Source organism: Labrus mixtus, chromosome 1 (assembly GCF_963584025.1).
Source record: "Labrus mixtus chromosome 1, fLabMix1.1, whole genome shotgun sequence".
NCBI classification, from domain to species: Eukaryota; Metazoa; Chordata; class Actinopteri; order Labriformes; family Labridae; genus Labrus; species Labrus mixtus.
In genome coordinates, this window is record NC_083612.1 from 14,354,534 (window position 1) to 14,371,685 (window position 17,152).

Consider the following 17,152-nt stretch of genomic DNA (forward strand, 5'->3'; position numbering starts at 1 on the left):
CCTGTATTACAGCTGTTCTTCTTTCCTTTACCTTAAGCCTGGTACACACTACACGATTTTTAAAATCTTAAACGATTTTGATAAAGTGAGACACCCCACACATTACAACAATCATGTCCGATTAACAGTTCAGATCGCATAGTGTGTGGTGTGCAACGAGACGATCAACTCAGCACACCACACACTAACCGATTCAATCGCCGACAACCAGGGTCTCGACTATCACAACGTGTAATCTTGCGTGGTCAGACGCGATTTAAGAGTAAACAAACATGACAAGCAAGCTAAATGTGGCTAGCTGTTAGCTGGTACATCCATTACGGTAAACATTTTGGACAAACTCCTTTCCTTGTCAGGTGGATTGTGGTTTGTTTTACAGGACACGTTGTATATAACTCGTGTTGTTGCCACAAATCAACAAGTCGGTCCTGCATTCATGACATCCATTTAACTTTATGCTACGCGATTGCTTTTGTCGCCATTGAAATGTTTGCTGTGCTTCCTGCTTCAGTCAGCTTGCTTCCCTATTGGCTATTGTTCCGTTCCACGTGACAATTCACAGAGTCCGTGCTTGGCCGTCCTCGGTGTTCTCCCCACACCACAGGATTTCTGATCGTAAATGTTGAACAAGTTTAATATTTACGATTTCAAATCGGGGCGGCCCCGATCGTCTTCCGAGCAGATCGGGGAGGTTAAAATTACTCTTAACACACCTCACACCGCAGGAGAATCTGGCAAGATAATCTTTGGAACATCAGTTAGACGGGCCTTTGCTGACTTTGGTCGGAAGGGGGGAATCGGGTCCAAAATCGGCACGATTATCTTGTAGTGTGTACCCAGCTTTAATTGTCTCACCTATCCTCCACGGTGTCTCACTGCGCCCCCTAGCTGACTGAAGGTGTAACTACACTCAAAGTATGCAGAACGAACATTACAAGTATTGCATTTGTAAACACAACAACTACGATACGAAGTTACCAAAATAACACACGAAACACTAAAGACTAAACTAGAAAACACGCAAGGGAAACACCAGGGACGAATGAGAACTAAAAGATAAATACATCTAAATTGTGACAAAACTAAACTAAACAGACCAAATCATGACAGTTTGTGAATACAAAACTCTGTGTCTCTCTCTCAGGCCTTTTGAGTTAGAAGTAAACATTTCTGTAGCTAACAGTAAAAAGTGAAAGCTACAGGTCCTGGGCTTAACTTGTGCATTCTTGCACTCAGGCTTTTGTATCGCGAGAGCAGGGAAAGGAAAGAAAAAACAGTTTTGGTGTAAGTTGAGCAGAGCAGGGATGAGGGAAGAGCTGTGCAGAGAGGGAGAGAGAGAGAGAGAGACACGCTTAGTTTTGCTCTTCTCATCCTCTGGAATGCATCAGCTCCTGTAACTTATCTGTGCAAAGTCAACACACGACTGGATGCGCACGAGCAGACTCCAAAAGTTACCATGCGCATCTATTTATAGCATCTCAGCGAAAGATTTGAGTGACTTTTCTTCTACTTTTCTTCTTCTTCGTCTTCGAAGTTTGCTCCTAAACGTTTATCCAGCAATACCTGCAAGAAAAAGAGAAGCAGTCCTCTGTCGGGTCTCAGGCGAATCTCCTGTTCGGGAGACAAGGTAAAGTAACCGCTTAGTGCGCAATTTTGCTCATTTTTCACAATGCTTTTTTCTTCGATTGAAAGTTCAGTTATTTTCTAACTTCTAATTGGTAAAAGTCATATCCTACCAGCTACATTTCAACGCGTATAGTTATTTTTCTTTTGTGCGCAGAAGCATCTCCTGCGCTCTTCTCTGCGGCTTTTTTTTTTTTAAATTTAATTTTGTTTGTTATAATTTTGGTTTGCAGCTTTGACTCCAGACTGCAGAGGTCGACAGGGTTGGGAAACTAGTTTCGGAGACTTTTACTCTCCCGAGTACTGGACTTGTGCACTTGAGATCGGATAATATGCCGGACAGGAAGAGTAGAGGACGGCTGCTGCAGTTGGCCGTGGCTCTGGTGGCCTTGCTGTCGCTCTGCGCCGAGCTTGGAGACTTTGCAGAAGTGCTGGAGACCGGGGACAGCGAGCTGGTGACCAAGCAGACCGACTCCAGAGCCAGCAGGGCCAAGAGGAGAGGAGGGTCAGACGTCCTCAGAGGGTAATGTGAACACAGTAATCCACATTAGTTCAATTTAGGATTCACTTATTTTATTTTATTTCTGGATGCCCACTGCTATGATTAAAAAGAACATATTTCTGTGTGTTTTAATTTGTAAGTGGCTCAGAGCAGGTGTTTGACAGTCTTAATGTAAGTTTAAAAACTTTTGCTTGTGTTTTATTAATCTGGCTGACTGAGTGCCATGAGTGGCATTGTCTATGATGGGAAGTTTGCAGCGAAGTTTGGTAATTAAATACTGGCAAGACTATCACATTCCTGCTGACTGCAACAATAAATTACATCCAAACAAAGGAGGCCATTGGTCGTGTGTGGCTGGGGCAGAGAGAGAGAGAGAGAGAGAGAGAGAGAGAGAGAAACAGCTTAATCCCCTTTCTGGCCAAAAACACCACACCCCAGTTGTGGATAAATCACATCTGCAGCTGTACACAGTGGGTCACTGCTGGAGAGGTTGTGTGTGTGTGTGTGTGTGTGTGTGTGTGTGTGTGTGTGTGTGTGTGTGTGTGTGTGTGCGTGTGCGTGTGCGTGCGCGTGCGCGTGTGTGTGAATGTTAAAAAGTGATTGAGAGAGAAAGAGGGTGGAGGAAAAGGATAGAACGAGTGTCTGTGTCCAGTGATGACAGCAAACAGCTGATGAGGGTCACACAGTAGACAGCTCAATGAGCGTTCTCCACAGGCATTTTTATTTGACATGCTTTAAGTTAATTTATCAGAACATCTGGCTTCACGGGCAGGAAGTGCATACAGGCTGCACACTGTGTCACGCTGACTTACCACAATAAGAATGTTTCAGAAATCCGACAGGCTTCATTTTTCACCTCATGGATGTGGATGTGGAGTTACTGTGTGCAGTATATATTCTGACCCCAGGGCCAGTACAAGCCCAGCAGGCGATTTACCAGTCATGTAGGCCTGTCATAGACCTGTAGGGGGCAGGATGGCCCAGGGTTCACTCTTATGCCACATTCATATTTTATACAGGTGCTGCACATTCCTTAAATCACCTTGAACAGTGACATTTTTTCCTAACAAAAGGAAAAATATTGTACAGCGAAGCTCCAAATGCCTGTGTGTGCAAGATAACTGCACGATGTAAAACTGTCCTCAGTCCTCCAAAAGTCCTCAGTGCAGATAAAGGTCTCATGTGACTGCTTTACTGTTAAGTATTATGCCCCTTAATTTAACGGGTCATGGCTTATATTCAACTTTTTCATGGATTAATGTAAAAGCAAGACTTTCCAGTTGTATTGGATTACGATGGTACCCATTTTCAAGTATTTTGTATAGGACAACAATTTCAAAAAATGCAGTTTATTATTGATTAAACTACTGGCTACCCAACGGGTCAATCCATCAATTAAATAGGCAATTTCAATAACAGAGGTTAAAGGAATATTCACACGGCTTATTTTTTCCAACCAACTGTCCAAACCTATAAAGCATTACAAATATGTTTAATATTTAAATTCTTGTCCTCCTCCTCCTCCTCCTCCTCCTCCTTCTTCTTCTTCTTCTTCTTCTTCTTCTTCTTCTTCTTCACCTTCTGGACTGTATTTGTCTCTTTTTCTCATGTCTGTGCTTTCTTTTTGGGTTTGTCTTATATTTCTTTTTTGCTGCTGCCATTTTGGCCAGGCCTTGCTCGAAAAAAGAGGTCATTTGATCTCAAGCAATTCTGCCTGGTGAAATAAAGGTTAAATAAATAATCAAAATAAATAAAGAACAGAGCAGGAACTCCTCATATTTGAGAGGCTGTTACTATGAAACACTCGATCAGAATATGGCCGAATAGTTTTCTTGATCTGTAACATAGCCAGTAGCTAAAGCTAGCGGACACGTGCTGTGGAAAAAAAGGAAATCTTTCCTTTGAGTCTTCAAAGGACTTATAAAGTGTAAGCCTACCTCAAATCTATACTTCACCACAGTACTCGAGTAAAATGACTTGGTTACGTTGGAGGACTCTAAGTGCACATCCTGCAGTTTGTGGATCAGGTCTAAGTTTGTAGAACCATCTCAGGTCTATGGAAAGAGGAAATTATGTCTTGTACAAATCTTTACATATCTTAAAGCCCAATAGCTCAAGCCTGAAAAGGTAAATCTTTTTAAAATGGACCTAATTGAGAATTAATCGAACTGTGTAACTCAGATTATTGACTTTCTGATTCTCCGTCATTCACAGACCAAATGTTTGTGGCTCAAGGAACAACGCCTACTGCTGCCCAGGCTGGAAGACTCTGACTGGAGGGAACCAGTGCATTGTTCGTGAGTATCACCTCTATTATTCCACTACTGTTGTTAAGTTTTAGTAGTAGTTTTTCACCAATCCTCCTGACGTTTGTATCGGAGCTACCCAAACCCAACAATACGCCAAGGATGCAAAGTTGTTGAAACCTCCTGACACTTGTTGTAGAGAAACCCATCAGGCTAACCAAAAGCAAAAATGTAGCTCTCTTGAACATTGTCCAATCAGTAGCATGAATGAAATTATTCATTATTTTATTTTAATTGATGACTTGCAAAAAGTGAGTCTGATCAGGATCTTTTTCAAATGTATAGATTTCTTCAATGGTCTATGCTGTACCATCAACAAAGTTACATTTGAAATGGGCCATTACTTTTACCATGATCAGGCTAGAAACACACTAGACAACGACAAATGTAACCTCCTTGGTTGATGTAATAATTCTTATTTGGTTGCAATATCAATAACCTTAAACATTTCAGTACATATATTAAAAAACGATGCAAACTGTTAAATGCTCGTGTTCTTGGACTCATCTGTCTTTTCAATACATGTTTGCAAAAGCTTTTATGTGTAATGATTTTCCATTTTCCGAATTATTGACTTACTTATAGCATTTTACACAGACACTCACAAAATATCTCCTTTGAATTGACCCAATCATTTTCACAAGAGATGGGTTAGTGTGGCTAATGGTAGGTGATAAGCCGGTAACATGACCTTAAACAATTGGGATAGGTGATTAAGTTTGGTCCATTTACTCTGGTATTCTGGCTGTGATTTATTTTACTGTTTATTTTCTTCACTCTTCACTCTTCACTCTCTCTCTCCCTCCTACTCTCTCTCTCTCGCTCTCCCTCCTTCTCTCTCTCTCTCGCTCTCCCTCTCTCTCTCGCTCTCCCTCCTTCTCTCTCTCTCTCGCTCTCCCTCTCTCTCTCTCTCTCTCCCTCCTTCTCCCTCCTTCTCTCTCTCTCTCTCTGGCTCTCTCTCTCTCTCCCTCTCTCTCTCTCGCTCTCTCTGGCTCTCTCTCTCTCTCTCTCTCCCTCCCTCTCTCTCTCTCTCTCTCTGGCTCTCTCTCTCTCCCTCCCTCTCTCTCTCTCTCTCTCTGGCTCTCTCTCTCTCTCTGGCTCTCTCTCCCTCTCTCTCCTTCTCTCTCGCTCTCCCTCCCTCTCTCTCTCTCTCGCTTTCTCGCTCTCTCTGGCTCTCTCTCTCTCTCTCTGGCTCTCTCTCTCTCTCTCCCTCCCTCTCTCGCTCTCTCTGGCTCTCTCTGGCTCTCTCTCCCTCTCTCTGGCTCTCTCTCCCTCTCTCTCCTTCTCTCTCGCTCTCCCCTCAGTAGACAGGAAGGTCTGAGAGGCTGTAGGGTTGTGTGTGATTGCAGTCTGGCCGTTCGGCTGGCCGGATGCCTGTCACAGCTTTAATGACGTTGTTTAGCAGTGGGGTTCAGGGAGTAGGGGTCAGTGGCTGGTCTCTACCTGATGGGAGGTTGGGGAAGGGGAAAATGGTCTGTGGGAAAGAGATTAACTGAGCAAAAACAGCCTGCTCCATCTTAATACACGCACTAGTACACATCTATGGCAAAAAAACTCAAAGAAGAAAATGGCTCAGTGTTGTTGCCAATCAAGCTTCTTCCATGAACCCATGATGAGGGTTAGAAGGAAGAATTGGCCATATTTGGACTGTGGTCTGTTTGAGATTTGAAATATTACAGATGAGGGTTCAGTATGAGGTTTAGATCGTGGACCAAGTTGTACCAAATGAAATTTGAACCTAAAATTCAAAATCTGCAGCTGGCAGCATGAGGAGCAACAGATACATTACATGAGTTTTCTCCCACGCACAATCAAGACAAATGCTGGTGCAATAACATAAGTGCTGTTATTCCATCTTGCACCTGACAGAGGACGTGTTTCTGTTGTTTGACCGGGTGTCATGTTCTACTTCTTTGCAGCAATCTGCCGGAGCACATGTGGAGACGGATTTTGCTCCAGACCCAACATGTGCACCTGCCCAAACGGCCAGATCTCTTCATCCTGTGGATCCAAGTCAGGTCATTATACAGCACCTCCTCTTTTCTCCGGGAATGAACTCCTTTGAAGCTCCCTATCATCAGCATGATGGGTTTTATTATATAGTATAGTGTGCTTAGATTGGGTGGGGGTTAGCTGGTACATGGCCAACATATAAACACGTCAGTGGTATGATTTATGTAAGGAGTGTTTGTCGAGGCTAAATGCTTTTTGGAAAGCGAAGCCTTGACTTCATCTTTTTCTTTGCATTTATTTAATAAAGGATCTGTAATCTTAAGAAGAAACATTTCAGCATGCAGAAACAACAAAGACAAGCAGTGATACAGGACACAAAATAGGCCGTGCTGTCATTTCTTTTCCACTCTAAGACAAAAGTCACATCGACTCTAAATGACTCAGACCTTTTAAGCTTTGACCACAATGTGCTGTTTTTAATTTTTCCTCAACTTTTCTTCTCCTCGTCATGAGTAATGAGCACTAACTAGTGGTGCAAAGTATGAGATACTTAGCCAAAAAATCTCCTCAAATCATCCAAACAGATGATATATGTTGCAATCACATTTCTGCAAATAGCGGTCAATCTCATCGGTTGTTGTGTGTGTGTGACTGTGAGTTTGTATGCGTGTGTGTGTGTGTGGATGTTGGAAGATGTCCACAGTAAACTCTTCCATGTTGCTCTCTTGCTCCTCTACTTGATGTGCTCATCTGTTTGCACACCATAAACTTCTAGGAAAACATATCTGAGCATGATTTTTTTTCTTCTGAAACACGGCTCAGAGTGCATTCTGTTCATGTTTAAAATCTGATATGATGTGCATGTTTGTGTACCCTGAACTTAACTCCAGTGTTGCTTGTTGTTTGTGTGTGTCTCTGTGTGTGTGTTGGTATTTTCTTCCCACAGTACAACACTGTAACATTCGTTGTATGAACGGGGGATCGTGTGCTGAAGACCACTGCCTGTGTCAGAAAGGCTACGTGGGAAACCACTGCGGTCAACGTAAGGATCATTCTGAAATGTCACCACTGTGACTCACTTCAACATTTACTTCTTAAATCACAACGTTTGCGATTTTCTGAAGAAAAAGATATGCTTAAAAGTCTAAATTTCTGAAAATGTCTTTTGCAGTTTCTGTTTAGTGCTAGTAAGGAAAGGTTTAGAAGTCTTCCGGGTTTAACTATGATGGTTTGCATCTACATGTTAACATTAACCCTCATGTATCATTATGGACATTTTTTTTCCATAGTGACTTAAGAGGGTAGTAAATTAAACTGATGCCTGAGGGTTAAACATGTAAATGGGAGCATGATGGTAAGCTTATGTTAGCATTTAGCTCTGCTGTGCCAAAGTGCAGTCTTTGTGCTACAATGTAGGAGCTGTTTTAAGAGTCTCTTATCTTTTTCTGTTGGGAAGTCAATCAAACTTTCAAAGAGGTATGAAACGACTTGAAATAGATGCAGAACTACTAAGAGACACAACAATTACAAGAAAATACAAAACAACCAAAATGAGGCACAGAGTTACCACAAAAAGACAAAAACTCACCAAGCAAAGGTGCAAAACAACCACTGAGACAGAAAAAACTCGACCCAGAGAAGAAAACGTGTCTTTGAATCTCTCGTTCTTGCTTTTATTTATGATGGTTCGGGGGCATTTTCGATTGCTTCACAATGCCATCAATGGGGCAAGAAACATGAGCGTTTAAATGGTACGATACCAAAAACCTCCTGGTTAGTTTGGAAGCCCAAACAAAGGCGAACTGAAATATAATGACTCAAAATCTTTTAAACATCTTTCGCATACAGACTTCCTGTTCAACTCTGAGCAAAAACACTATCTATGGTTGTGTGTGCACTGTTTTCTTGTTTATTGAAGGATCCTTTCCAGCAGTTTGGGTGTGCTCACTTTTGTTTTACATCGAAATAAAGCTGTTGACAGATTGTGCTCAAACTGTTAGCTTGTCTGCGGCTGAGTGATGGTTGCTTGTTTTTTGCAACTTCTTTTTCTTTTTTTTCTTTTTTTTTTAACAATGTCACTATGTTCCCAGATCTCTGCAATGGATTTAGTGACTTAAATGTTTTCCTAACGAATATAAATGATTGCCAAGATGATAAACATGAGACCCAAATTGTATAAAGTAGAAATACTGAATCCCAATTTGTTCTCACAGTAATGCCCTCATGTTGCTGTTTGTCATTGTTTGTTTTTACCTCTCTTCTTCTGCAGCGGTTTGTGAAAATGGCTGTCAGAACGGAGGACGGTGTGTGGCTCCCAACAGATGTGTGTGTACTTACGGCTTCACCGGGGCTCAGTGTGAGAGAGGTACGGATCACCACACTGCACTACATAGCATTTCTCTCTCTCTCATCTTACATCACACTGTCTCTGTGCTCTACATTCCCCACAAGTGAAGTGGTTTTTCAAAGCCACATGTGTTGCTCTTGTGAACGTGACTTGATGTTGTACAGCGGTTTGTTTTTTTGAGACTGAAGATGACTCGTGCTTAGTCATGCCGACAGCTCCAGGAATGTGGTTTGTTGTGGAACATTTGCATGTCAAGCTCAAGCTCCGAAATGACCATTGTTTTCCACATCTGCTCTCGAACAACGCTCTGGGAAAAGTAATTTCTGTGACTGTGACTGATCGCTGTTTGTTAACCAAAGACCTCCCAACCTTGTGAGTAAAAGGCTCCAAAGTATACAAACACACGCAAACCAAGGGCCGCCTGCGCTGTGGTTGTGAATCAAACGTGCACGTATAGAGGCGTGTGTGTGTGTGTGTTTTTCTGTGTCAGTGCCAGGTTCTTCGGTAGTGATGACCTGTAGAGGTCAAAGAGGTGACCTCGTAAAGCTAATATTTGGATTGGAAGCCGAGCTCCTAATTAGTGACGACTCTTTTAATGAGGCCATGCTTCAGAGGCCTGTTAGTGAGGTCTGGATTTGGGTTTTTCCTCTGGTTTACTTTAGTGTTTTCTTCAACCCTGGACCTATTAAGACACTATCTAGCTGTGTGGTGGGTTAGCATCAGGCCTTATCTGCTAGAGCACACATCTGTTCCTCTGGTTTCTTGTAGAAGCTTATCCAAAGGGTTTATGAGACTGAATCACTTTCTTTTACAACACACATTATCTTCTAGTTTATATTCTTCATGGAACACAGCACAATATTTACAGTAATTATTTCTACAGGGAAATGATTTACAGGCAAAAAAGATTGTCCACATTTGGTTTTGAAATTTTGATTCAGTGTGTAAGGTGACAAGCATGTGAACCGACCGCTCGCTGCCTGCTGCTCTATGAATGCTACTTTCTTGTCTGTTATAGTGGAATAGTCGTGGCATGAGAGAAACAGGCATACTTTTCTGTTGTTTGTATTTGTTATTGTGTGTCTGGGAACAGCTCCCTGGAGACCAACTTCCTTCTTCATTCATTCACTTTAGCATAGTGAATGGTGAACTTATACCCGAGGCATCCATATGTGCCACTGTGTGTTCATACAGAACATTTGATTTGCCGAGCTGGCCAGTACAAGATATCCATACGGTGGAAGTGCTGAATATGAAGTAATACAAATCAATCAATCAATTGAAAAAGTATGGACTAATCTGTCATGAATTTATTTAGAGATATTTTTGTGCCTTTGTGTATGTTATAATTCTGCTATAAGCTCATTTTAAATGTATGACAGTGACAACGCTATCCTCCACTTAAATCCCATTAAAAGTGATGCTACTTAATTCTAACATGGTGGAGGACATCCTAATGCCAAACATGGAGGATAATGAGGAAGAGGACTATCTTAAACAGGCTACATTGATGCTGAAAGTTAGTGACATGAGTTGAAGAGAGCTTCTTCTCTTGTTTGTTTTCAGTAGGGAGCATTTGATGAATCAACTTGACCTTAAGGTATTTAACTCTTCATAGTGATTAAGTCAGTTTAGCTCACAGGTAAAGCATTGTGTAAACCCATGGTTGCTATTTGTTAGGCTTTGATTTGGATTGTGACTCCTCGTGGTTGCTGCTGTTTTCTTTTTAATGTATTTATTGTTGGCAATGTGCTTGCATTGTATCTTTTTTTTTGGTGTCATAAATCCTTAGATCCTTAGAATCCTTAGCTTCCCTTGCTGCTGCTTGATGTCATCATTATTCACAATTATATTTCATTATTCAGGCTTCAATATTGGACCACATATTGTATCATTATTATCACATACCAACAAATTGATCAACAATAAAGGAGTATCAGTATGTACAGCTCTGTAGCTCTCTTGATTACTCCTGGAGAGGTAGAGAAAGTAGGCCAAGGGATACAGTGGCGTTTTGGGTTAAGTTACTTTCACTGGAATTTCGTTGGCAAGGATCCATCACATCCCATGGGAAAGCCATTGTGCTCTCACACAAACACATGCACTTTCATTAAGTACATGTGTACACACATTCTTGTGCACATGCACAACCCCACACTGTTTTTAATGCAATTTACAGAAACGTGCCCCACTATGGCTTGATCTTATCACATTAGCAGGAACACAAGGTATTTTGCTGACACGTGATCTCGACAGGGGAGACGTAGCTGCACTCAGGAGATTCTCTTGGATGCAGAAATACGCTGGTGCTATCAGGGCTCAACATGACCACATCACCACTGCAGAGCTGTGTGCTGCCAGAATGAATGGTGATCTGCTGACCAGCGGTCCCACAGGCACAGCTGACTGCCGTGAAAATGCAGCCTGGTACATCAACGTGTCCTTTGTTGGTCACAAATATGATTTAGATTGGAATGTGGGATGGGTGAGATCCAGGCACACTGCTGCTGATTGCCCTCCGTTTCTTTTTCTTTTGCTCCTGCTGCAGTCGTTTAGATGACGAGTAATAGACTCGAGCTTTTGCTGTGACGCCATTGCACTTGGGATGATGGTGAAAGACAGGCCTGAAACTAGGCTACACGTGAGATCCTGAGTCAATAAGTCAGCAGCCATGCAACAGTGGGGAAGTCGGTCAGTCATCTGACGGGCTCTCTAGTCTCTGAATGCCTCGCTGACTTTCCCCTATCTGGCTCCGTTCTAGCCCAATGCAAACCTCAGTAGACAGATAACTAAATATGTGTGTCAGTGTGTGTATGGATGTTTAAGTGCGTGTTCAACTCATTAGTCCTGGGAGGATGAAGAAATCTGCTGACGGGCCAATAGGGAAGGCCCCACCCAGATATAAGACCCCATTACACACAGACACACACACACACACACACAAACACACACACACACACACACACACACACACACACACACATACACATAAACATATGCGTACACGGGTACATGAGAACACACATTACGCATATATTAAGGTATGTAAAGATTATGTGAGCAACATCTGCAAGGGTTAGTTTGAGGAAGGGTGGGAAAGGTGGACAGATTTTTGAGCGTGTGTACAAACATTTTGGAGTTAATCCAGGAAACTCTTTTGACCCACTTCCCGATCGGCTTCCCTCCTGTGGTCGTTGTTGTTAAACTCAAATGTCATTTGCATTGTGCTCTTAAGGTAACTACACCTTTTTTACGAACATGAAATCGCTTGTTTATACGGGTCCAAATAAACCTGCCTCCTCCATATTAAGATTATTTACCAGAAAGACCAACACGAATATGAAACATGTTTACAAAAAGTAGAGCAGTGGTTTAGCAAAAAACCAGGGCAACATTTTTGTGTGTTTCGTTCTGTTTTGAGATCATCTTTGGCTCGACTGCGAACGAGGGGTTGGGACGTTGGCTGAGTTTCTGTGTGTGTGTGTGTGTGTGTGTGTGTGTGTGTGTGTGTGTGTGTGTGTGTGTGTGTGTGTGTGTGTGTGTGTGTGTGTGTGTGTGTGTGTGTGTGTGTGTGTGTGTGTGTGTGTGTGTGTGTGTGTGAACATGTGCGATTGCTCCCAGATGTACAGGACATGGGTGGATCTCCCAGCTGTATGCCGTTCACAGAGAGACAGTGAGATGACAGATGAAATGACACCACTTTCACTCAACAGCTGTCTGCTTCTCCCTGTTTACCTCGGCTGACTGTTGAACTGTGCGCATGTATTTGTATTTCATGTTCAGAGAAAGCCGTTTTCACATATGCACATAAGAGTCCTCGCTCAGCAGTACGTTTTTTTTTAATAAGCCCTCTGAGAGTTAATAACTGACATTCTTGAGTTTTTTTTAGGAAGAGTTTGACAGTGTCAGAAACACAATCTTTATGGCCGAGAGTTAGCTATGCCAGGTCTGATATTAAACATGAAGTGAAATTAAGTTTTTGACCTTGGTTTAGTTTAGTTCAGCATAGAGAGCCAGAAACAAAAAAGAAACAGCAGACCCAGCTCCGTCTGAGAGGCAACAAATCTAACTGAAAGTTCACTTATTAATATTAAGACATTTAAGAAAAGACTGACCAGTAGACCAAGCCAGGCTAGCTTCTTTTTAGTATGTATGCATGCTGCTGTATGCTAACCTAATCTCAGCTAGCTCTCAGTGAGAAGGACAAATGAGTGTGTCCCCTAAAGTGTTCCTTAAATTCTGCATAATTCTAAAGTAGTAAGTAGTTATTTTCAGGTCGCTCTTAAATTAATTTAGTGACTGCAGAAGTCCAGTATTCTCCTCAGAAATGTACTTGAGTACACCAGTTACTACAAGTTAGCAGATACTTTCCAGAACTGTTTGAAGGGGAGTTAGATGAAAAATCCCCATCATCGGGTCTCCAGTGGAGCCTGAGCAGAAGGGAAACGCGAAGGAGAAGGAGAGATGACCCAGTTCTGTTCACACAGCGCTGGTGCCAGAAGCAGTGAGACCGGGGAGGCTGTGGTGCACGTGACGGGTCTGGGCTGGGCCCCGGTCCACACGGGAAACGCACAATGTCTCGTTTGTTTTAAACAACTGCGCCGTTGGAACTGGTCTCCCTCTTTCCCCTCGCTGTCTGTTGTCTGCCGTGAAATGTGGAAATGATTTTTGCCTTTGGATCTCGGCCAGATTCTTTTGGGAGGGATGAGTTTTCTCCCTTGCTCTTTCTCTCTTTTTTTTTTTTTTTTTTACCTATCTCTGTTTCAAATCATTCAGCTGATAAAAAAACTGATTTTGTTAAAACTGTGGGGAGTTCACAACTGGGGAGTGGGGTTTGGAGAGAGGACAGAGTAAGGGGAGACATGCATGCAAGCAGTGACAACAAGGGAATAAGGATTTAACCAGTTTGAAGAGGAACAGAGGGGAGGAAACTTTCTTCATACTATTGAGTTCAATTTTTTTCAAACTAAAGATATTTAGTTTGATTTCTAGGCCGCTGCAGTTAGTGTGGAAATCACCCTCTGTGCTCCTTTGACACGCCCTGTCAGTCAACCTCTGATGAGCTTGGGGACGGTGACTTGTTCTGTAGATTGTGATTTACTAGAAAATAAATAAATAGATTAATAGAATAGCAGCACACCACATGGTAAATGTGGTAAATTTCCCTGAAGAACACAATACAGGTAACTGAGAATATGATGATCATTTAATGCGTGCACCAGATTGATTTTTCATTGTCTGTGTGTCTCCGCTTATTCAAGCTTGTGTCTCTGACTCTCCACAGCCGCCCACACAACTTTGAAAGCTTTTCCAGACTCCTTTCCTATCTCGACTCAGAGACACACATATGCACGGATACTTAAACTGCACGCACAATGCACCTGAGAGCCAAACCAATTAACATGCCAGGAACAGACAATACATTCTTTATGGAGCGTGTTACTGTCAGCCCTGCAGCACTTTCATCACATATAATGTGAATGAGTTGTAGCTGTCATGCAAAATTACACTCAATTTGAGCTTTTCTATTTGTTAAAGCCAGAGACAGTTATTCACTCGCAGAATCAAGGTCAGGTGTTTCAGCTTTGACTTAGCTGATTTTTGCAAAGTTTTGGTGTAATATTTTTTTTCTCCAAATCTCTCTTCTCTCTGCTTTTGTGTGATGAACGGCTACCAAACGATTTTTTTTTTGCTTTGCATTTTCACTGAAAACAAGGAGACAAAAGAGAGGTTTTCCAAAAAGCTAACTTTTTTTTTTTTTTCTTTTGCCTCTGCAGATTACCGTACTGGGCCATGCTTCGCCTCGGTGAATAACCAGATGTGTCAAGGCCAGCTCACAGGCATTGTGTGCACAAAGACTTTGTGCTGCGCCACAGTGGGACGGGCGTGGGGTCACCCCTGTGAGATGTGCCCTGCTCAGCCTCAGCCCTGTCGGAGAGGGTTCATACCAAACCACCGCACCGGGGCGTGCCAAGGTAAAGTCTGTTTCTCAGCGTCTCTGTCTCTCTTTCTGTTTTTGTCTCTTTTTTCCCTGTCACTCTCCCTCCCTCCTTCTTCAAGTATAGTACTTCAAGCTGTTTCCTTCTTCTCTGTCCATTTAACTCCTTCTTTCTCCTTGTCTGCTTTCAATACTCTCCCTTTGTCATCCCCTCATCTCTACCCATCATCCCCTCTCCAGAGGATTAGTTCTAATTGGGTTAAATTGGGGTGGGTGGCAGTGCCTCCTGCATGTGTATGGAATGCCCGCAGATACCTGCTGTGGCAGGACTGTCAGAGTCAGTAACACGGGTCAGTGGCGGTGCCACGTGGGAGAGCTCATTTCTGGTAAGACGGCCCTCAGCCTGCCTGCTCCAGACCCAACAACATCAGAACCTCTGCAGGGGAGGCCGACCTGAGCCAGGACCCAGAGACTGCTTTAGGTCACAGCCTCTTGGAGGTTTTCAGCTTGAGACCTATGTTTTTAATCTGTCAAATTCATTAAATTAATTTAGATTTACTCACAGGATCACAGATTTCACCATCAAGTTCAATACGAGTGTAGTCCTCTTCTTTCTGTGTTTTCTTTCCTTTTTCTATCTCTCCCTTGGAATACTTGGCTTTGATTTCTGTTTCTTCAGCAGGAGACATTCCTCTCTTGCTTTTGCTTGTCCTTTGTCACTCTTTTTAACACAGGAACGTCAAAGCCAGACTATTAAAACAGACCCAACTTAATGGATCAACATACAGGCTTGTGTAGAGTTGTGTGTAAAAGCAAGTCTATATACGTGTGCGTGTGTGTGTGTGTGTGTGTGTGTGTGTGTGTGTGTGTGTGTGTGTTTGTTTGTGTGCATTGTGTCATTTTTCTTCTTTTACACATAGGGAATTTGCTCAAGTATGTGATTAAAAATTGTTTGCTCTTCATGCACAGATGTGGATGAGTGCCAGGCCATCCCTGGCATCTGTCAAGGAGGAAACTGTATCAACACAGTGGGATCCTTTGAATGTAAATGCCCCGCTGGGCACAAGTTCCACGAGGTCACACAAAAATGTGAAGGTAAGAATCAAGCTAGCAGCCATTAGGTGAAAACTGTAAAATGTCTGACGTTCAGCGTGAGCTTGAATGATAGAGTGGGCTAAAACATTTTTTTCCCCAAAGTTCCTAATTAACAACGTTAAAGTACATTTAAAGCCACATCCGTCTACTCGTGGTTAACTTCACCTCAGTCGTGGTTTTTTGATTATCACTTTGTGGGGAGAGACCACACAAATGCCACTTTGCCCTTCCCTTGAAATACATTTAATTAAACCAAAGCAGTGCTCTGCTTTTTCTCAGTATTCCTGTTTAACACTTAATTGTAATGTTTAAAAGAAAATGTTTCATACTATACTGGATGTGTTAAAGCAAGACTACGGAACTTCTGAAAGAAAAAATAACAAATTTCCCCCTAACAAATGGAAAGTCATGATTCATTAAAGACACTTCTGCCTGATTCAATAAATCAGGAGTTTTACTTCTACAACTTGACCTCATCTGGTATGTCCAATAGCTTATGGCGGCTAATGTTAGATAATGTAAATATTCCATAACATTAGCCAATGTAAATATTGCTGTTTAATGAGTAATTTCACTGACTTATGTTCTCGACTAATGTTTTTGTGTCTTTTGTTTAGCAGTATATGCAGTTATGTGTATGCAAATGGAAAAGTACCTTGCTTTGGGACAGCTTCTCAGCCCGGGCTGTCATTGTACAATATGAATCACAAGACAGCCAGAAGATATTTTTTTCCATGTCAGTTTGGAGAGACATTTTTCTCACAGCCGGGGATCCTAACTATTTTTACGACTATATTATTCCATTCTGACTGGCTCACAGAATTGTTCGATCTTTCACACTTCATGCTCTTAGCCACTGAGAGACTCACAATATTTATCAGTTTAGCTGACAAATCTTAAATAAAGTCCTTTTCTCTGCTACACTTCTGTTGTACCACATATAAAGCCCGCAGTAAGCCTGTGAAAAATATCTGCTCATTAGGACATGAATACGACAATTTCCAGACCAAGTTAAAACTCAGTCTGAGCAGGGTTTTGTGGCACCCATTTACAGAGTGAAATATGTGTGATTTTATGCCCAGAAATAATTGCAGGAAAACTTCTGGACTGTGTAAAAGACTTTTTAAACGAGTACGAGTTACAGTGAATTTCTCAACAGGCTCTGTGCATGAGGGTTTGCACTCAATGGTGCTAACAGAAGAGTAGCAACGGAGGCCAGGGGAGATTAAATATCCTGTGACTATGGCTTATTTCCATTTTCATCGGAACAACATGTCCGCTCGTCACTCTCTTCGAGATTTAATTTTTTTTTTACGTTTTTTTTTGTTCTTAATCGTTCTTTTATCAAATCTTTTGATTAATTAGTGGTAGCAAAGAAAACACAAAAA

General features: G+C 42.1%; 1 protein-coding gene across 1 annotated transcript in view; it reads left to right on the plus strand.

Moving 5' to 3' along the window:
- The first annotated feature begins 1,374 nt into the window (after positions 1-1,374).
- fbn1 (fibrillin 1) overlaps positions 1,375-17,152 on the plus strand; it is a 60,971-nt gene continuing 45,193 nt past the window's right edge. Inside the window, exons 1-8 of the mRNA XM_061033872.1 lie at positions 1,375-1,627; positions 1,857-2,146; positions 4,340-4,422; positions 6,351-6,449; positions 7,331-7,426; positions 8,654-8,749; positions 14,509-14,706; positions 15,639-15,764. Coding sequence (XP_060889855.1) covers positions 1,956-2,146; positions 4,340-4,422; positions 6,351-6,449; positions 7,331-7,426; positions 8,654-8,749; positions 14,509-14,706; positions 15,639-15,764 — 889 coding nt within the window. The 5' untranslated portion in view covers positions 1,375-1,627; positions 1,857-1,955. The remainder of the gene's footprint in view (positions 1,628-1,856; positions 2,147-4,339; positions 4,423-6,350; positions 6,450-7,330; positions 7,427-8,653; positions 8,750-14,508; positions 14,707-15,638; positions 15,765-17,152) is intronic.